The 22,255-nt window shown below is 41.6% G+C and overlaps 2 protein-coding genes across 2 annotated transcripts in view; both read left to right on the forward strand.

The window, feature by feature from the left end:
* The window catches only part of CBWD3 (COBW domain containing 3), a 51,413-nt gene extending 38,837 nt beyond the window's left edge, over window positions 1–12,576 (forward strand). The window contains 5 exon segments of the mRNA XM_045020498.1: window positions 7,357–7,425; window positions 7,528–7,593; window positions 9,995–10,124; window positions 11,443–11,495; window positions 11,498–12,576. Of these exon segments, the coding sequence (XP_044876433.1) occupies window positions 7,357–7,425; window positions 7,528–7,593; window positions 9,995–10,124; window positions 11,443–11,495; window positions 11,498–11,581 (402 nt within the window). The 3' untranslated portion in view covers window positions 11,582–12,576.
* An 8,739-nt stretch (window positions 12,577–21,315) lies between these two features.
* On the forward strand, window positions 21,316–22,255 carry FOXD4L3 (forkhead box D4 like 3). Its single transcript, XM_045020250.1, has one exon. The coding sequence runs from the start codon at window positions 21,338–21,340 to the stop codon at window positions 22,253–22,255; it is 918 nt and encodes a 305-aa protein (XP_044876185.1). The 5' UTR covers window positions 21,316–21,337.

Raw genomic sequence — 22,255 nt, forward strand, 5'->3', positions numbered from 1 at the left:
TCTGTCTAGCCTGCCATTTACTTTCTGCTCCATGACTCTACTAATCATTGTCTGATATAAAAACCTTATTGAAAGCTTTGTTTAAAAAAAATAACTTCACTATAGGCATTAAAATTCCCTTGTCATAAGTAATACTCCCCTCTCAATATTTACTACTTATCTTCCCCCAAATACTTCTGTACACCCTGTCCCTCTCACCTAGAAGTGTAGCACAAATGGTATAAAATGCTGTTCATCAATGAAATACCATGTGGGGAAAGGTAGTATTTAGGTGCCTGTTTTCATATGAAAGCTTTACAGTCCAATTTGTTAATGCTGGTAAATGTGGAAAATTGGAGGATTGTAACCATCTAAAATATACATAGCATATTTTTAGCATTTTAAAAGAAAAACTATTAATCTGTGTAAACATTATTTGTGTATTTTAGTTCTAATACGTTCTTGTTTCCATTGTGCTGTTTACAACATTTAATGGAGTGGGGAGACATAAAACAGGTGCTTCTTCATTCAGACATATCACATGAATATACTGGTATTCCACCAGTATGAGTAACCAGGGTTACAAAATACTAGTGGATTACAAAATTAAATTTACTTGAAACCCAGGGAACAAAATCACATTATGTGTACTAAGGATATATTTATTCAAAAATATTGACTCTGGTGTCCTCCGGTTTAGTGAGGCACAAAATATTTCTTTCTGACAGGATTAAAGACACTGACACTTATATAAAATGTCTTGCATATGTTTTTCTTTTTTTGGATTAGTTCATAAATGCATTTCAAAATTTATGCTCTGATTCTAAATAGATTTTTGCTTTAATATTCACTCTTGGACCATTTTTATCTGTTTCTTGTAAGATGCTGCTGGCCATATAGGGATCACTGTATTTAAAACGTTCTTTTATTTAAATAGTGAGAAGATTTGTTTCTATGTGAGAGCCTTGTAATTGTGGCATCTTCTTTCTCTGTTTGGAACTTACAAGACCCCTTGTTGCCCTACTCTAAATTGCTCTTTTCATTTCAAGAGCACTAATTTTGTTTTGCTGCTTAAAAGGGGGAGAGTGGGACTTCCTCCGTATGTAGTTTGACACTTTATTTAGAACCCAAACATGCAATGTAAATGAACAATGAAAGCACTGGTGAGGGTGGTGGGGGAGAGGGTAAATACATTGTGGTGGAAGTTGTGATTTTAACATATGAATGCTTCATTAGACACTGAATGAGAATGCTTTCTCAAATTTGTCTTCAGTGAGCAATTCAAAACTATCCAGGGTTTTTTAAAGTAACCTTCAAATAAAAACAAAAAACTTTGAACTAATATAAGCAGTAATATGGGTGACAGATACATTTTAAAGGGGCACTGTCAAGTTAATTGAATTATATTAAGTTATAATTTGTATTAAGTTATAATTTGCCAACAGATATTACAAGTTTCCTAAACCTAAGCATAAAGTTAACTGGTCTGTTTAGTAACTGTTGGCAGTCAGTGCTTTAATGGCAACCACTGCTAGATGAAGTGAGGGAAAGGAACTTCCTAAAACCTGTAACTTACAACAGTTTTTTAAATAATTTTTTAATATAATGAAAAACTTTGATATAAACATTTCCCGGAATAGTTGCAAACTTCAACAGAACAACATTGTGCTAGTTCTGGAGAACCAGAGAGTGAAATGGATTATTGGAAACTAAAACCAATATTCAATTTTTCTCTCTAAGCTGAGTGAAATACAGTAAATAAATTGTATAAATGGTTTAAGAAAGTGTTTTAGAAATGTTTCAGGTTAATATAAAGAGCCTTATTCAGATCTCTGTTGTCTGCATATCTCGCAATCTGGGCTGATCGAAATGTAGGGTAGTGCATAAAAGGCAAAAAATACTTGCTTTGTGCTCGGTAGCTGTATGTCAGGGCATGAGGGAAGGCTCACATAAACGAACTCCATGCCACTTCCCTCACCTGAGGCCACAATCCCAGCAGGTGGAGAAGGAAAGGCCCAACTTGGACTTCATGAAAATATATTTAAAGGGAGGAGGGGGAAGCAACCATGGGATGAGAGCTGGCTGCAGGGATGGGGGTTTTCATGCTAGATGGCTTTTGACTGTTGGGGGTTCATCACTCTCCTGATGAAAGACAGCTCCCTTATTTATGATCACTTCAAGAGTCTAGAAATCTTTCTAATAAAACTATTGCTATCCCCTTCTGCTGACCACAGATTTCAAAATATTTTGATTATATTCTGTTCTGAATTATTGTGTTACCCATTCTTTTTCCTGTGTCTGCAACAGGTCATCTTGTTACACATTTGTTCTGAGAGTCTAATTAGACCATCTTTTTTGGTTATTCGGTGTATTGTATTAAGAGGGAGTGGGGAACCTTGCAGAGCTCTTGCCTCTGTTATTGAAGCAGTTTTTCTGTCTAATTTTCCATGGCTCACCACAGAGGAAGCCATGTTCCATGAAACCATGGAAGATTGGTCAGATCAGGACTTTCACTGGTGAACGTTAGCATTTCCCCAGAAGTTCTGAAAATTAGAGTAGTGGCAGGATGTAGGGGAGGCATAAAGTCAATAGCTGTGTGAAATGGAGGCAGCCTGTTAACGGAACCAAAGAGGTTATATCACATAGTTGAAATAGGTGTTGGGTGCACTGTTCCATTGGTGGTTATTAAGACACTGTGATGAACTAGAGGAATAGTTGTTTTTGCAAGTTAAACAGAAAGTGCTTTTTGCGAATATGTTAGAGCGTGTGTCTGTGTGTGAGTGAGAGAGAAGTTCGTGGACTCTGGTAGTTCTGCAAAAAGGTTATACTGGGCCTAAATTTTAAAAAGGGAGATCAGCAAAGTTAGTCGCATTTTGACACTACCCAGTTGTCTTAAACCTGGAAACTAAACTCAAAATATTAAAATGAGAAATAGTGGGACTTTAATACTTTAACTCAGTGGTTCCCAAAGTGGGGTCCGCCATGGGTTATGTCGGGTCCATCCCTTGAACCTGGGCCAGAACTCACTGAAACTGCATTCCAGCACTTTTGCTGCACAGATGATGCCACTGTGAGAACAAAATGGCGTTCTCCACACACTGTGATGTCATATGCACAATGTATGGGAGGTCATGCTGGTGGGGCATTCCGGTAGTACCAATTTTTGCACATTCAGGACTAAACCCCCTTGTGAGCATTTAGAAGTACTCTTTCTGCCATGCATTTCAAGACTCTCAAACCTCAGACAGTAATAGCCCCATTTAGGGGAAACAGAAATACAGATAAAGTGACATGTATAGGTTTTCAGGGGATCCTGAGACCACTAAACTAAACTCTGTATATTAGTATATATGTGTATTTTCGGAGGCTTTAAACCACTCCATAGCTAAGCTTACTGAAAATAATGTTAGTTAAAATGAAAATAACTGTTTTGTTACAAAAATGGACAAGTGTTAAAAAACGGAACCAATAAGAAGAAAAAAGATATCTGCTATTGAACAAACATGAAATCAACGAGGATCAAAGTGACAACAGAAGTGTAACTAGTAATAAGGAAACATCATTGACACATGTCATTGGTGTGAAATGTGAAAATATGGAAGGTGACAAACTTTAGAACAAAGAAGAGGAGAAAGTATGATGAGCTTTACATTACATTTGGCTTTACCTGCGTCATAGATGAAGATATATAGTTGCCACACAGTTTTTTATGTTACAAAATGCTTTCTAATTAGTGTTTAAAACTAGCCAAACTCTGCTGACATTTAGTTACAAAACATGTTCTGTACATAGATTAGCCTGTAGAATTTTTCAAACAAACATTAAGCGACTTATAGGCTGGAAAACAGCGTGTTATTAACACAAACCATGTCAATCATAAAGCTCTTGGAGTTTCATATAAAGTTAGCTATAGAATTGCTAAAGTTGGAAAACCACACATAATTGCTGAAGAACTGATTCTTCCAGCAGTGAAGGACATGTTAAACATAATGCTAGGAGAGAAGCAAGGAAAGCAATTAGAGATTATTCCCCTGTTGAACAATACAATATCTAGCAGAATATGAGTGATAATGTGGAAAAACTGGTGTTACGCTTGCAGTTGAGTCTGTATATTGCCTTGCAAATCAGCAGATGTTGCTAATCTTCTTGCATATTTTTGGTATTTTTTTGATGAGGTGGCTGAAGACTTGATTTGTCATCACCCTTTGCCCACATGCATAACAGCAGAAGATAGTTTTTGAATAACTTTTATTACGGAAGCGTTGTGTTGGTCTGTGTACTGATGAAGCTCAAGCTATGGTGGGTGTATATTGAGTGGAATTATCACTCGAGTATGTCACGTGTCACCAAAAATGCAGTGGTACCATTCTAGCATATGATGTGAATCATTGGGGGCAAAAAAATCAGCAGAATTAAAGGCAGTGTTAAATGATGTTAAAATCATGATTTTTTTTGTCATGTACTATGAATTTGTACATATTTAGCACTCTGCAGTAACCTGGGAAGTGAACACTCTTCATTACTTCTACAAACCGAAGTCCATTGGTTCTCCCCCGAGGGAAGATATTGGCCTGTTTGTTCAGAGACGTAGTTTTCCATGGATTATCCTTTTGAATTTTCAGAGAGACAAATTCTACCTTGTAGACAATCACAGCTGGCATACTTGAAGGACATATTTTCTCTGTTAATTTAACTGAATTTAGGTCTCCAGGGAAGGAATATCAATAACCATGTTTGATGATCAAGACTAAGGAGAAACAATGATGATAAAGCTTCAGTTGTGGTGGTGTGTGACAAATGACAATTCTGATTATATTTTAGATTTATGTTAGATGAAAAATGCAAAACATAACATTTTTTGGCATTTGATAAACCTCAAGGGCAATTTCCAAGAATATTTTCCTGTGAAGAAGCCAACAATTGGATTCAACACCTCTTTGCTATAAAAGCAAAACCATCAAAGGATTTGAATATTGAAGACAGGAGGAACTAATGGAATTGTTGTGTGATGGAGATTTGAAGATGGACTTTACAAAGCATTCATTGATCCAGTTTTGGCTGCAACAGAAATCAAAGTATCCAACGCTGTCAAACAGAGCTGTGGTGTTTTTTTAATTCCATTTGCTGTTACTCATTTGCATGCATCCGACGAAGTAGGTATTCACCCACGAAAGCTCATGCTCCCAAACGTCTGTTAGTCTATAAGGTGCCACAAGACTCTTTTTGCTGCATTTGCATGAAAGTGATTTCTCAGCACTCATCTCATTAAAATCAGGATATAGATACAAACTGGATACAAAGCAAGATCTTTAGGCTGAAACTTTCAAATATTGTGCAAAATATATCAAGATTGTGTTCACAAAGGCGGGCCCACTCCATCACACCGAGTAACACAATACGTTTCTTTGATTTCAGTTTTAAATTTAAATGAGTTTTAACAAAACTACCATAGTTATTTTATATCAGTACCTATGATTTCTTAATTGTCATACCATGTTTGATGACTGTATTTCCATAATGTTCTTTGATACCTACCTATACTTTGATATACAGTTTAATGGTTGCTATAATAAATAAACTTGTTATAATTGCAGACTGTTTACTTTTGGTTCCTTTGTGTGTGTTGTTTTAATAATAAAGTAACCTAACTAATACAATAACTGCAACAGGAAACTAAATGTAAAAATGAAAGGGGCCTTAGAAATTTAGTCAGATGCCAAAGGGCTCCTTTGCAGAAAAAAGATTGGGAACCACTGCTTTAGCTCAAATCTCAATGTGACCTTGATTATTGGAGTTGCTATCGACACATCCATAATTAAAATTGTTCAGCAGAGAGTGATGGATAATTAATACTTAAACTTAAGTTACATTATACTTAGATTTGATTTTTGTGGCCACTGCCTAAGAGTGAGTTCAACATTTTTCTCATAATTCAGATTCATGTTCATACTAATCTGTGTGTTAAGTCTCTCTTAAAATACAATTGTATAAAAACCTAAATGAATACCTAGTGGAAAGAGGTGAAGTGTAATACTTCCTGACTTTTATGTGGGAGGTAGCAACTTGATATTATTAAGGAAGTGATTATTGTTTATGTAGTGTGGTACTGTTTAACCAGCAGCCCATTTCCCACTAGGAAGCAGTATGAGTTCATTGTTTAACAATGGTTTATAAAACAAAAAACTATTGAGATGTATGAGGTGTAAATGAGAGCAGGAAGTTTTCTCACAGTTGGCTACAAGTTCTTCTGGAGGAGAAAGGGTGCTTATTGACTTCATGTCGATTGTTGATAGAAGGATAGCTGCAATATGTGTGAAGCATAATAGACTTGGATTGGTCCCTCTTTTGAGGGTTGGTTTATTGTATTTTATTTTGTGAATTACTCTGTCATTGAGTAAACTCGTAGAATTGCTGCTTTAATCATTTTATTTTTCTCCAAATATTTATGACCAGTTGGAGAGACAAGGTGGGTGAGGTAATATATTTTATTAGACCAACTTCTGTTAGTGAGAGAGACAAGCTTTCAAGTAAGCTCTGTGTAAGCTTGAAAGCTTGTCTCTCTCACCAACAAAAGATGGTCCAATACAAAATATCACCTCACCCACCTTATCTCACCCCACTGAGATGGTAATTTTGTATGTTGAACTTTAAAATATGGTTCTTAATGTATTTTGAAATTAATTTCAGCAGTTCTAAACAGGACATTGGCACATGGATTTTTTTTCCCCTTATCTATGATCAGACTCTAAGAAATAATCTGCTGTTCACTTTTGGGTAAAATACAGCATTTTGTGTTTTTATTTAGGGATCTATTTATAAATCTTTATTTTTTCATAGCATAAAAAGTGTACAGCAATGGCAGGATAAAGTCTGGTGCATTAAAAGAGAACCCCCTTATTGTGACACGTGTGTATCAGCCCAGTGAAACTGTGCTGGTGAATGGGAACAACTATGAAGATACAAAAAAAAAATAGCTAAGGGAAGTAACTTTATTAAACACCTTTTAAAAGATACCAGTATTAACAGCCTAGTCATATTAACAATTGTTGATAAGGACTAAATATCAATTAGTGCAAAGAGTTCTACAATATGAAATGTTATGGCATCAAAATACCCAAAAGTATTGACTGTAGGGAATCATATATTCCTTAAACTGACATTATAAAAACAACTGAATTGACCAGAGTAATATACTATATTAGAGTAGAACCAGTAGTGTAGATATCTTTTCCTTTGGGGGTTTTTGTTACAATTCCTGATTTATACTGTTAAGTGCACAAACATTTGTTTTAAATAAGGTATTGAACTGTTTAGTTTATTTGTCTCTAATTAATTTAGAATAACTGAATATTAATATTTAGATTTTTCTATTTGCAGAGTATTGTTACGATTACATTTGAAATATTAGGAAACATAACTGAAGAAAATCTAAATGAATTTATTCAGGTGAGTGCTGCATAACTTACCAGAAAAATGTGTACTGCACCACTTGAGAAAATTATCACTTGTGTAAAGCTTCTGTTTTTTAAAACATATTCCTATTTGTAGAATCTTCTGTGGGAGAGGAGTGTGAAAGACAAGGCTGGTCGTCCCATGGAGGTCATAAGACTCAAGGTTCAGCTTTTAAATTTACCTAACTTATTATAAAAAAACTTCTGTTTTTTAACTCCTTTACTCCTGTTAAGGATAAAACAGTCTAGCTACATCCTTGAATGTTCATAGTTGCCCCATTCCTGGATCACTTCATTTGAGCTCGGGGAAAGGCAGTAATAACTTGATTTTCAGGATTCAGTTCTTTCCCACCGCTTCACTCCTCCCACGTGGCTAGCGAGCTCTGCTGGCCAGCATATAGGGGGAGGAGACCCATACATTGTTCCCTTTACTCTCAGCCCACTTGCTCTGGATTTAGTGGGAGGAAGCCCCAAGCACCAAGGCTGGAATTACGGTCAGCCCGCTGTGCAAGGGTGGGAGAATCCTTATTCCCCTGTATTGCTACTGTAGGGCTAGTCACAAGCTATTCCATGATGATCAGTTGTATAAATGTTGAGTTTTCTTTGCAGAAGCCCTTGTTGCCAGCTCTTTAATGTTATATAGTCCTTGAAATCTTACTTCTGTGTGTTGTCATTCCTCTGAAAGATCCCATCCCACCCACATCCAAAATGGCCAATTCACTTGGAAAATCTGCCTAGGGTTGTAATTATACTTCTCAACATAACTTGCAGAAATTTAAATGCACCATACAATTCGGGAAGGGGAGACCTGTCAAAGTCAACACTTAACATTCTCTACGAACCTCAGATTGATATTTTTAAAGAAGCAATCAATGGATATGCAAATAATAAGTGAAATTTCTCAGGAAAATATTGTCCTGTATTTGCAAAGAGTTTATAAGTAGCTTCTATTTCAGTGTATATTACCTACTCCCCTACAAACAAACAGTTAAAAAGGTGATACAGAAAATATGGACATTCAAAACTCTGTCAGTGCTTTAACAGAGTACAGTAAAGAGAAAAAATGTGCTCAGGTTTATTATTGCTTAATGAGAACAGCATTTGCAATGGTGCACAGTTGAGTGACATAATTATTTTTACTTGAACTTTCAGTAGTGGTTATATATGTGTGTGGTCCTGCTACAAGAAAATCAGGGCACTTTTGTTTGTCTTCAATCCTCCTCCTCCTCCCTAAAATGTAAAAACCCACTGATATTGCTTGAAAAATATAGTCTGGGAGGAAATAATGTTGATATGTATCAATATATGTTCTGCATTTTCCCCACATTTTACTATACTGAGCACTTGAATCAAAGCAAAATTTATAAGGTAGGCCTCTGTCCTGCGACTGTCTGTGCACTAAACCTCACTGAAATACATGGGGCTCCATGCAGATGTGTCCCAGTCAGTTGTAGGATGGGTGGCACAGTTTTGTCTTTTTTTGCTTATGTCCCACTTTAAGTTATAATCCTGTTTGACACTAGTCATTTTAACACCATTTAATTTGTCAAACAGAGGATTAGGACTTCAGGATTTCAGATGAGGAATAAGCAGAAAGGAACTGACTGACAAGATCCTACTTTAATGCAAATGACTGTGTGTGTGTGTGTGTGTGTGTGTGTGTAAATAAAAAAAATTAAATTAAAACCTCTCCCATCCTCCTGAAGAGATACAGAATGTATTGGATAATCAGAATTGTATGTAACTAGAAAGTTTTACAAGGTTTTCTATGAAGTGTTAATGGATCTTTCCAACGGGAGTTTTTGGCACTTAGTTGCTGGTCTCTTTGTGTTGGCTCTAATCGCTTCATTATGCTGCTGAGCCTTTTTAAAATGTTGACAGTCACACACATTCATATATCTTTTTGTTTTAGAATAGTAAAAAAGCTAAGGGTGTCAACAACTTAATCATAATTATCTATAACCAGAAAACAGTGTGTTGTACTGTCTACCTACTGTGATAGGCAACGGTGTGGTGTTCTCATTCACACATACATTCTATTAAATAAATTAGCTTTTTAAAAAATTGAAATGCCTAGGCGAAAAATGAAAATTTAAAAATCCTGGAAACTTTCCAGTTGAATCAGAAAACATGTATTGCACTAGCTAGACTATGTAATATAATCTGACCAGCATTTCTCTCATCTGTCCTTTCTCCTCTTATTTGTTAAGCCTACGGGTTGTGTTGTCTTGTATTCAAATTATTGTATTCTGTTTGTACAGTGCCTAGCACAATGTGGTTCCTATTCAGATTGCAGCCTCCAGGTTCTCAAACTGGGGGTCGGGACCTCTCGGGGGGTCGTGAGGTTATTACATGGGGGATCGCGAACTGTCAGCCTCCACCCCAAACCACACTTTGCCTCCAGCATTTATAATGATGTTAAATATATAAAAATGTGTTTTTAAATTTATAAGGGAAGTCACACTCAGAGACTTGCTACGTGAAAGGGGTCACCAATACAAAAGTTTGAGAACCACTGCTCTAGGCTCTATTGTGATACTAACAATAACTGTCCTCCTGATCAGGGGTTGGTATCTATTAAAGACAAATCTCACCAGGTGATTGTCCAAGGTGTCCATGAACTGTATGATCTAGAAGACACCATGGTAAGCTGGAAAGAGGATGATGAAAGAACAAACAGATTGGTTCTAATAGGTAAGAGGAAATTACACGTTTCTTAGTTTTGCCTGTTGTGAGAAACAGCTGACCAAAGTCAGACTATAATTCTTCAACGGTAAAACAAAGTAAATAAAATACAACTGTCCATAAATTGTATGTATATATGGAGTGTGTGTAATTAAAATATGTGTATGTATGTTTTATTTATTATATATGTAGGATTAGCAGAATTCAGTTTTTTATAATTTTGATGGATAATGAGTTTATTTTTAAGCATTTTTCTTATTTACATTTTCATAGTGGCACAAAATTATGGGTTTTAAGCCTTTCAGTTTTTATCAATTTTAAATTTTCACAATTATGGGACATTATGGAGATAAGGGGGTCAGACAGTATTTAATGACAGTAGAAGACACTGATATTCAAAAAGTTAAAGCTTCATAGCAGTTAAAACGCAAATTGTCAACATCACCTGTCAAAGTGTACCCAAGTAAATATCCTTAAATCAAACTCTTAAGTTCTCAAGTGGCACTCTTTTTTTTTTTTTTGGCCTATGTATAAATTGTGATTGATGGAAATATTTTGTTTTTTGTGTGTACAGTGACATTGATGTTTACTGACTATTTACCGATTTAAAAATCTAATCCTTCCAAGCCTATATATACACCTCTACCCCACTATAACGCGGTTGTGGGGAGCCAGAAATCCCTACCATGTTATAGCTGAAACCCTGTTATATTGGGGTGAGGCGGCAGGACTCCAGTGAGATTTAAAGGGCCTGGGGCTCCCCGCAGCAGCTGGAGCCCCGGACCCTTTATAGCGCCACCAGAGCCCCGCTGCTACCGTGCTATACGCAAACCCATGTTATATGGGGTCATGTTATAGCGGGGTAGAGTTGTATATATAACTTAAAAAAAATCTAGGATTAAAAACATGCTTGTGGGAATTTATTATAATAAAAGATTTGATAAGTCTCCATAAGGAAAAGGTGTTATTACCTTTTAGGTATATGTAATATTAAAGGCTGATCTCATGTTTTCTTTCAGAAATGTTCATAATTAATGTTGAAACTACACACCTCTTAGGATTTTTAGTTGTTTTTTATCTAAACTCCAGGTTGACTCTGCAGTTTTAATGAAGATTAATCCAGCATTTCTTCCCCATTTCTCTTATTTTATACTTATTGTAGCCTATTTGGAAATCTACAGCTTAAAGTTGCTACTTACGGTCATTATAATAAGCCTGTGTTTTAACTCATTAGTATGTAATAGGTGTTTGTATACTTGTTGGTTTTCATTTATGTATGGATTATTTTGTGATATGCTGGAAAATATGAATTTTTGTCTGTTTACAGGCAGGAACTTGGATAAGGATATCCTTAAACAAGTATTTATAGCTACCATGACAGAGAAACAGGAAAACAGTTGACATCACACCACAAAGAAGAAGAAAAATCTGTCCTTAGCACTGCAAACTTTTATAATAATGGATGACATGCAGTACAGTAGCTTCATTTTGCTCTTGCAATTTATACAATTGTTAAACTCTGAATTTGACATTACTCCTGTTATGAATTCCAAATCATCTATTGTTTAAATATTTGCATTTATGTTACAGAATAAAATAGAGTAAATTCATGTTCCTAAAATTTTGGCATGTGTTTAAATGATGTAATAATAATAAATATATTCATAGAAATAGTTAAGGATAAGGTTTTTTTCTGATGTTTGTGTATGGGTCATGTAGTATTATGATTGAGGATATCTGGTGCACACACGAGAGAAATTTAGAGCTTCCCAAAACAATTCTGAGGCTACTGCTCCATCCTGTTGGTTCTTTTAATAAAAAAATAATTAAAAAACATCATTGATTATTCCCAGTGAGGCAATCATAGTAAAGAGAGAGTCAGGTAATCATGTTGTTTAGCTCCATATTACCTTTCTCTTTCGTACCTTTTTTAGATCTAAAGTAAAGATGATCAGTCACCTTTTCAAATAGCTTTAAAATGATTGTATAAGTAAAACTAAAAATACCTTAATGACAGATGTACAAAGTTAGGTAAAGGATAATATCGACACATACATAACTACACCATCAATCACATTTTCATAGAGTTGAGATCTGTAAATGACCTCTTAGATCTTCAAGGCTATGACCCTGTCAGTATTGAATTCTTCTATACAGGGTATTTTCTGTTGTATTATCCAGGATGTCCACTGCAATTTCTTCCCTTTTTTTGTGAGATTGTATGACTACTTTTTTTTTCTGGCAGTGCATATTGTTGCTGTGAGGGGAACTTAAAATAAGGTTTTTATCTATGATCTTCACAAAATTAAATTCTTCCTCCAGCTTTGTATGACTCCTAAGAAGAACTATACTTATTAGTTTCAGTGGGATTTATAAAATATAATTGGGCAGATAAATATGCAAAAGAAAATACGTGTAGATGTTAAAAATGGTTGTTAATTTTCAAAAGGTTACTTCTCATCCAATAAATAGTCTGTAGAATTGAGGGTTTTGCTTTAGTGCATCATTGATGCTTGGATGAATGTTAAAGCTTCTGTGATTTTCACAGAGTAATGAAATGGAAACTTTCATGCTTCACACTCCAAAAACAACATGCTTCTTTTTATCAGTAAAGAAAAGTGTTCATTGAATTTCCTAGCAGTGAGCATTAAGACTTTTGGTAAGTCTAAAATTTTACCATTCTTGTTATACTGTATCTGTTTTCAAATTCCATGCAATTCTTTTTATCTGATTTCCCCCAAGACAAATTCTGAGACTGGATAGTTCAGAGGATTTGTAATGAGATATGGAAGTTTTGGTGGCTGACAGTTGTTCAGTGGTATATGTGGAACAAATTGGTCATCTCAGTCCACTTCCTAATGGACAGCTGTTCATATCCTCCAACTATCTTCACAGGTTGCCAAAACTGTCAGAGAGCCACCAAGTCCAGAGACTGAATGGATATAGAAATTTAACATCTCTCTGACCTGAATAAATACATCCTGTATGTCAGTATTAAAATATGTTGAATGGTCACCTGTAAGCTGGTGGTCGGGGCTCAACCCTCCAGCTGGCGGGAGGGGAGCCACACCGACTCGCTCCTTGTCCCCTCTAACTGGTGGGCGGCAAGAAGTCAAGGTTAGCACCGTCTCAGGAGTCAGGCCCTCTGGATCAGGGGGGCTGACCAACAATCAGTCTCAGCGCCTTCAGGCCCCCTAGATCAGGGGGGCTGAACAACAATCAGTCTCAGATTTTTACAGCGATCAGTCTCATGAAGGTTCACAGGTGCAGACCCTCAGGCAGGGGCTGACCACAAGGCACACAGTCAATTAGTGTAAGCCCAGGCCCTCGGTCAGGGCGGGGCCACAGCAGTTCAATATAAACCCCGGCCCTCTGGAGCAGGGGCGGGGCCACAGCAGTTCAATAGAAGCCCCGGCCCTCTGGAGCAGGGGGCTGGGCCCTCTGGAGCAGGGGGCTGGGCCCTCTGGAGCAGGGGGCTGGGCCCTCTGGAGCAGGGGGCTGGGCAACAGCAGTTTATATAGGCCCGGGCCCTCTGGAGCAGGGGGCTGGGCAACAGCAGTTTATATAGGCCCAGGCCCTCTGGAGCAGGAGCTGAGCAACTACAAAGTCAGTAAGCCCAGACCCTCTGGTCAGGGCAACAAACCATAGTCCACAGGACTCAAGTCCTGGGGTCAGGAGCTGGGCAATGACAGCAACTCAGCTTAGTGCAGGCGTCTCTGTCTGCGCTGGGGTGAGGGGGAGACTACCACCCGTGAGTGGGGTGGCAGGGGGGACACAGGCCCACCCACTCCACTGTGTCCCAGCCCGGGGCCCTATTAGCGGCTAGCACTGCCGCTGGTCAGTGGGGTCCTGACCGAAACACACTGACATGGGCACCTCGGTGCCTATAGCCTGACAGGGGTCGGCTATCCCCGGGCTACATTCCATTTCCCCCTCTATAGGTACCTGCTCCTCGGTCACCATGGGTTCGGGCCAGTCCACCGGCATGGGATCTGCAGGACCAGGGCTTGGGGGCAAGTCAGGCAACTCCTGCTGGAAGTCCGGCCAGGCTGGCTCCGGTGGTTCCTCTGGATAACAGCAGGGCGGCAGCAGCGGCTCCTCCTCGTACCGGGCGCGGGGAAGTCCTAGCGGCTGCTCCGGGATCCGATCCCGGGGAAGTTCCGCGGGTTCCTCATCATACCGGGCGCGGGGTAGTGGGGGCCAGTCCGGATCGCTGCCTCGGGTCCTAGAGGGCTCCCAGTCTGGAGCCCCCGCCGGAACGTCTGCTCCCGGCGGTGGCTGGCTCCTGACTAAGCTTTGGCGTCCTCCTTTTCTACTTCCTGTCCCGCCCCTTGACTTCCGGGGGGCGGGGACAGGAAGTGGTGGCTCAGCCCAGCTGGGCTTCTGGGAGGGAGCGCCCTCTGCTGGGCAGGAGGGAAGCCACACCGACTCGCTACACCACCATAGGGAAATTTGTGCTGCATTTTCCTGTGCTATATCTGCCTGTGGACAAATAGGATTTCAGTTTTCAATACTGTGGATGTGGCATCTTTCATGAACACTACATTCATTTTAGAATGAAAGTTAGGTGTTAATGCTCAGTTAAAAACAAAATAGACTATCCATTGAGAGAAGCAGCCCTATGATGATAAACAAATGTCTTCTCTCTGTGTATAATGGAATACAATATTTTTAAGGAAATACAGTTCATTTCCAAGGAATTAAGTACAGTAAGGAAAGCATTGCTTATTAATCTTTCACAGTAGCCTTCATCTGGTTTGACTCAGGATAGTATGGAAGAATGTGTGTCTTGTAAGAGCTCCTTGTAGCTTCAGTTGGGATGTAATCAGCTCTGACATGTTCCCTTTTGCTAAATCCCTTCTACAAAATATAAAATATTAAGTTTCCGGTTATGAACTGTTTATATTTGGTACACTTTTTCTTACCTTGCTTTAGTTAAACTGAAGTTAAACTGCTGCTGCTTCCTGTTGGTGGGCAGCAAGTGGCATCTGACTGGATCACATCTGAGTTATTAGTGGAATGGATTGATAGATTTGATGTGAGTGTACATTTTTGTTCGACAGTAGAGAAAATTGACAGTGCAATTTGCATTTTTAGATGGTATTTACCAAACTGAGGCATCAGTAGAGGACACTTTTTTTTAAAAAAATACTTAGTTGGGAGATTGCCTGTGATGCAGTTTATGGAATGATACAAATATTTAAGTGGGATGTGCCTGATTGTGCAAATGAAATAGAAGATGTATACAGTATTGTCCACATTTTTCCCTTATTCCTTGCAGCCTTGGTTTTTACCCTTTGCTTTCTTTGCCTTCAGCTACCTTATGTTATAAAGACACTCCATCTGGTTGAGGAAGACACTGATACCTTCAGAGCCAATCAGTGTTCTTGAATTGCCCAATTCTGGATCATTCATTTTCCAATTTGGGAAAAACCTATATGGGTTCAAACAAAAAGCACATACAATATTACTTCAGACAGCAGTCCCTGAGGAACAGGTCAACCGATGGGTGCCCTGTCCATTCCCTGTACTACGCTGTCATCCTTTCCCTTCTTTGAATGGGGAGAGTAGCCACAAAAATCCAAGATATTAGCAGGAGAAGCTCCTACCTATTCAGATGCCTCCTTTCACAGAGCCCAGTTACATATACAACTTCAACTAGATTGAATCGGATTACTGAGAAGATAACAGAATTAACCTCTACAATTACATCAATTCTTAAATGTGTCTGGGGCAAAAATCTGTCTGGGGATTGGTCCTGCTTTGAGCAGGGGGTTGGACTAGATGACCTCCTGAGGTCCCTTCCAACCCTGATATTCTATGAGTTCTATGAGTCTCTGTCCATTTGTCAGTCCTGGGTGCTGGTGGCCCACTGAAGCTGAAGAGTCAGGACTAAGCAGAATCTTGTTTTTATGCATAGCACCAGCCTTTTCAGGTTTTTTAGGTACAATCTCCCCCCATCTCCTACCTCCACAGCTAGGAGCTGCAGCCTGTGCTCCTGCTCTCTGTTCTCCCTAACCTTGCTTGTTTTTAGTTCTCTGCTATTGGGACTCTCCTCATCATTTGCGCCTGTCTCTCTAGAGCAACTAAGCTAGTGTCAACCAATCAGCCCTATGCCATCTGTCTCAGCTGGCTGCTCACATCTTATTATGTACCCTTTCTTCCACAGAAATAGTGGCACAGAAGGCACTTTTCAGCAGGGACCACCAGATTCAGTAAAGTGGCTTGTGCAGCCTGATCGCCACTTGCAGTTATTTCCATATTCCTCCACCCCTCTTGGACTGGATCTACATTCTCTGGGGTGATTGTACTCAGCTCCTCTGGTCTGCGATTTTGCTGGCCTGCCATCAGCTGGCCTGAGGTTGCTGCAGCTAAGGTCTTATGCCAAGAATTGGAGAAGGTAGGGAGCAGTTGCTCTATTCTGTGTCTCCCTTTCTCAGCCCCTGTCAATCCCCTGCACCCTTCTACCTTTGCCCATATGACCTTGGCAGAAGCAGCTAGTGATACCCCCTTTTTACTCTTGCTTCCAAGTAAGGCAACAAGGTGCCACTGTATTTAAATGAGATATTTATTCACAGACTGTTTGGTGTCCTTTCCATGTATCCAGCTTTATGGGCCACTTCACTCCTGCCTCTCCTGCTCTTATGTGGAAACAAAAAGGAAAGGGATTGCGAAGGTTAGGACCCCGGGTTGGCTTGATGTACTGCACAACCCCTATTTTTCGGTAGACATTTTATGTCATTAACATTCACTTTAAGTGCCTGATCTTGCAACACACTCTGCATAAATTGGGATCAAACTGAGGTATTAAGCATCTGGATCTGTCTGTTGGGGAGGATGGAGGCACGAGAAGAAAATGTACATATAAAGATGAATGCTACTACTGCTCAAAGAATCCTGGCTGAGGTTTTCTAAGCCTCCTTGGGAATTAAGACATGCATCTTGCATTCATTTTAATTCTTTAACTGTGCAACCTTAACTTGTCATAATGTAGAGTGGGTTGGGTTGATTTTTTTTTTCATTCAGTATATTGTTCAAAAGAAGATTATAATAGACTGACCTCCCGTTTAACCCACACTCCTTATTCTGGGATAATTTAGCAGGGATTCTACTGCACTGATTGAAGTTAATTGGTGTTTTCCTTGAGAGGATAAGGATCAGGACCACAAATATTACTGAAAAGATGTTATCTTCTATTTCAAGTGAAGATCACATGATATTTTCTCTCCACTTCATTTCAAGCATTTGTGACATAATCCTCTGATTTATGGAGTAGCCATAATACTATGCTAGTACAGTATAATGTGAAGATATTTAGCAGAGGGATCAGGAAGAGATGACTTGTTAGCCCTGTAGTTACAAACAAGGGGAAGTGTTTAAATATTAGTTCCCGTCTGCTGCCACCACAACTCTTCTTGGAACAGTTTGATTCTGGGAAGGATCCTGCAGTATTAAGAAACAGCTATTGGCCAGTGATCTCCCTTTAGAACTCACCCCAGATTCCAGCCAGAGTCAAAGCAAATTGTGCAGGTATGAAAGGAATGCAGGATTGCCTGCCAGGACACACTCCAGTGATCAGACATCTTTCCTTAGGGGGAAAAAAATAGTTAACTTATTTCTAGCCCAAAGATGGGGAAGTTCGGTATCTCTATAGATAAAAGTTCCAGAGCTGGTGATCAAAATGGAGTCTTCTATCGTGATAGGGGAAATTTCATTCTGCCAGAATTTGCTTATCATTGTTCACCTTGGAAAAAATTCCATGGGTAAAGAAGAATCGATTTTGACTTCTTGTCCCCTCTTCCAAAAACAACCCAGGAGGGCACAGAAGACCTATGTGAGTTTAACTTTGATGATCAGCTGGTAAGGAAATGTTCAGGTTTTTGGAGAGCTAAAACTCTGATGTGAGTCTGGCCTCTCTAAATTGGTGAGGCAGAGCCTGTACCTGTTAAGTGAGAACAAATTTGCACTGCAGCCTTTAGAATCAATTTGTGCACAGGTCCCAACGGTGCTGAATGTTCTCATCCCCTAGACACTGCCTGGATTAGCAGCATCCCGTTCATTGGGGCTCTCCTTAGAGGGTCCAATTCATAAGAACGGCCACCCTGGTCAGACCAAAGGTTCATCAAGCCCAGTATCCTGTCCTCTGACAGTAGCCAATGGCAGGTGCCCCCAAGGGAATGAACAGACAGGTTATCAAGTGATCCATGCCCTATCATCCAATCCCAGCTTCTGGCAAACAGAGGCTAGGGACACCATTATGCTTATTGATAGACCTATCTTCCATGAATCTGTCTAGCTCCCTTTTGAATCCTGTTATAGTATTGGTGTTCACAACACCCTCTGGCAAGGAGTTCCACAGGCTGACTGTGTGTTGTGTGAAAAAAATACTTTCTTGGGTTTGTTTTAAACCTGCTACCTATTAATTTCATTTGGTGGCCCCTTGTTCTTGTATTATGAGAAGGAGTAAATAACACTGCCTTGTTTACTTTCTCTATACCACTCATGATTTTATAGACCTCTATCACATCCCCCCCAGTTGCCTCTTTTCTGAGCTGAAAAGTCCCAGTCTTAGTAATCTCTCCTCCTAGAGAAGCTGTTCTATACCTTTTCTAATTCTAATTGGTATGAAGATGATCCCAGAAGAGGGGTGGCTAATTATACCCGCCGGAGGGAAAGCAAGGCGCTGCCTGCTCTCTTTTATATCCTACTCCATTTGTTTGCTACATTATCATAAAAAGATATGGGCAAAACTGTTTAAAGCTAGAAAACCCAGGCTGAAGTGTCTGGTTCCGCTTCTGCTTCGCTGCAAAGCGATGCTATTTTCCACTGTCATTGATTTAACAACTGCTGAACTTTGTAGAGGTGGGTGTTACTTTTGTTTTGCGAAGTTAGGGGAAGACGGGGGAGACCTACCCTTTAAGCTAAAATTGCAGCTTTATTTTCTGATGATGATAAACTGCCTGGCTGGAAAACAAAACAAATTACATTTCATTAGTGGAGGCCGTGCAGCACCCCCAGCGTGGTGGTTTAAACGTCCGAGCCAGCCATCGAAAGGTAATCAGACCGTTGTATGCAGAAAGAAGAAACCCAAACGGTTGTTTTTTTAAAGAAAAGTCGGTTTGATTTAACCTTTAAAATTATTACCGATATAACAGCAATTGCGCAGTGATGTACGTGTCTTGAGACCTTTTATAGCGATCTAATGAACAAGAGGAAATTTCTCCCCCATATTGTTTAAATTTCTTACAAGTAATGTTATTGGGCGTGCTAACATCAAGAAAAAGCTATGGCATGCCTCAGCAGCCTAATAGTAAATTCATTCTATTGTTCCTCCTTGCATGTCTATATTTTCTCGGAAGAGAAATTACTCCGTTCATATTTATGAATCACTGAGCCTGGATGAATTTATTTTCATTTTGTATTTTGAGTATTTTCCAGAGTTGTCTTTGTATATTAGGGACATTGCTTCAGGTACAACGAAAAAGCGCTAAGGTTCTTGCAAACGAGTACACAGAGATAAAGCTGTATATGTGTAAATAAAACGTAGCAGCTATTAAGGAAGAAAGTAAACATTTGAATAGATATCCTGTGTGCGTTTGTTCATGGAAATGCTGGCAAGAAGAAAGCATTGAACTGCAGGCTAGCTTCTGTGTCCCCAAGTAAACTTCAGTTTGCCCAGGGTTTCTCTGATGATATGTGAGAAGAGGGTGAAAATGTCCTTATTCTGAATTCTCTATCTCAAAAACTAGGATCAGCATGCAACAGCCTTCAGAGCGGAAGACAAATACACAGAAGGAGAATTGTACAGTTCTTCCTGATTTTTCTTCTCTAAACCCACTGCCGCTGTGCTATTTCCTACTGTGTTCATGTGGAGATCTGGGAGGTAAATAGTAACCTCATGTGCGGTGTCACTTGCCATTTTCATGGCCAAATCCACCTGCAAACGAGCTGAAGTTTACAAAAGCCAAGCTGCCCAGCTGTCGTCCGGACCTTTTGCCCCAGCTGTTTAATGCCCGGCGTAGTTAGCCTATTAGCAGAAGGTAGCGTCTAGCCTTCACCACTGTAATAGCGGAGGGGAAGTGGGAATTCGTTCAGAACTGCAATAGGAAATCCTCTCCTAACCCACCAGCATCCAAACCTCACAGAAACGCCTTTCCCCAAAGTAGCTCTGCGCTGTGATCAGTTTATTTTATTCTCCAAATTGCTGTTCATTAGTTCAGCTTTTAACGCCGTTAAGTTACCACGCCCGATCTGACTGTCGCCCGCAGATAGCGCCTCATTGCTATGCAGATTCAATTTAACTGTGATGAGTTTCAAGAATCTCAAATAAAGCGTTTTCTCTCCTCTCTAGTTTGAAAATTTGACCTTTTGTGTTATGTGCACATGGTCATTCAGTACAAACCCTGGGCCATGTGGATCAGCTCGTAGTGCTGTTAGGTGCCTTTTATCGGGAGGAGCTATAATTATTGTAACTATTTGATTGCAGACGTTTTATGGCGTAAATAGTGGTGAGGTTTCATTTTTGGAGTATCTAAGCGTTTGGTTTTTGTAAGGAGCGGAACCACACGCGCGGATTTCCAGTGCCAGCCCCGTTAAAATCCCCGAATCCGTAAGGATGTTAATCTCCTGCTTACAGTTCAGTAGCGCTGAGAAGCGACGCTGGAGAGTCTTTGTGTCCTTGCTGTACAAGCAGCACATTTCAGCAGGCAGCGCCGAGCAGGGGCTGGTAACTCTAGTCCACGGCTTAGTGACGGACGGGGCGAAGCTTACTATGATTATAACCTTGCTCATTCAAATTTTGACTAACACCAGACGTGTCTTTCCGTCGCTAAAGGCTGCAAATGCGCTTTCTCCATGGCCACCTGCCTCTCACCCGCTACAAGTGGAGGGAGAAATGGCCGAAGAGCCTGAGGGTTGTAGCCCAGGGGGCCATGCCCCCCACCCCGAGCTGCTTCCTGGGGGCTCCGCCAGGGTCCTGCGCTCGCCCACTGCCCGATCAATGGCAAACGCATCCCAAGGACTCAGCGTCCTCCCCCTCGGTGGTGGGCAGGACCCAGGCACCTCGCTGCAGCAGGGAACCCATTGGGCTGTAGCAGGGACCAGCCGCCCCTCTCCCCGCGCTGCCGTGGGGAGGGGTATAAGAAGGGCTCGGACGCGGCTTTCCCAGCCACACGGCGAGGCGGCGGCCAGGGCTGCACCAGCGTCCGTGGGCGAGCGGCCCCATGAGCCGGCAGCTGGGCGTGCGGGGCTCGGATGGGGAGGACGAGGAGGAGGAGGTGGAAGGGGGCAGGGGCGTCCCGGGGCAGCCCCGCCGGCAGGGGGAGCCCGAGGGGAAGCCGCCTTACTCCTACATCGCGCTCATCACCATGGCCATCCTGCAGAGCCCGCAGCAGAAGCTGCCGCTGAGCGGCATCTGCGCCTTCATCCGCGGCCGCTTCCCCTACTACCGGCGGCGCTTCCCCGCCTGGCAGAACAGCATCCGCCACAACCTCTCGCTCAACGACTGCTTCGTCAAGCTGCCGCGGGAGCCGGGCAGCCCGGGCAAGGGCAGCTACTGGGGCCTGGACCCGGCCTCGCAGGGCATGTTCGACAACGGCAGCTTCCTCCGCCGCAGGAAGCGCTTCAAGCGCCCCCCGCCGCCGCCGCCCGCCCCGGCCCCGGCCCCGCTCTGCCCGCCCTGCGCCCTGCTGCCCGCCGAGCCCCTGCGCTCCGGGCTCCCGCTGCACCCCGCCTGCCCCCTGCCGCGCCGCGCCCTGCAGCTGGGGGTGCTGCTGCTGCGCGAGCAGGAGGCGGCCGGGGCGCAGCAGGCGGCCGCTCCCCCCGGCCGCGGCTGCTCCTTCAGCATCGAGAGCATCCTGATGGGCAGCGAGCCGGCCCCCAGCCCGCTGCCGCCGCCGGCCGCCGCCTGGCCTTGCGGGCCCCAGCTCCTGCCCCGCGCCCCCTGCCTGCTGCCCGCCGCCCTGCTCGGCCTGGCCTCGCCGTGGGACGCCGCCTGCTGCGCCCCGGGGGCCGGGAAGGGCGCCCGCCTCCTCCGGCCCAGCCCTGGGGCGGCGGCGGTGCTGGGCTGCCAGCCCGGGCCGGGCCCCGCCAGGCTGCTGCCCCTTGGAGCGGCTGCGGGGGGATTGCCGGCCGCCTTCTAG

This window comes from Mauremys mutica, chromosome 6 (assembly GCF_020497125.1).
Source record: "Mauremys mutica isolate MM-2020 ecotype Southern chromosome 6, ASM2049712v1, whole genome shotgun sequence".
In the NCBI taxonomy this organism is placed as follows: Eukaryota; Metazoa; Chordata; order Testudines; family Geoemydidae; genus Mauremys; species Mauremys mutica.

What these genes read in the sequence shown, in the direction of transcription:
- FOXD4L3 (XM_045020250.1), top strand. Translation starts at nt 21,338, where the DNA reads ATGAGCCGGCAGCTGGGCGTGCGGGGCTCGGATGGGGAGGACGAGGAG.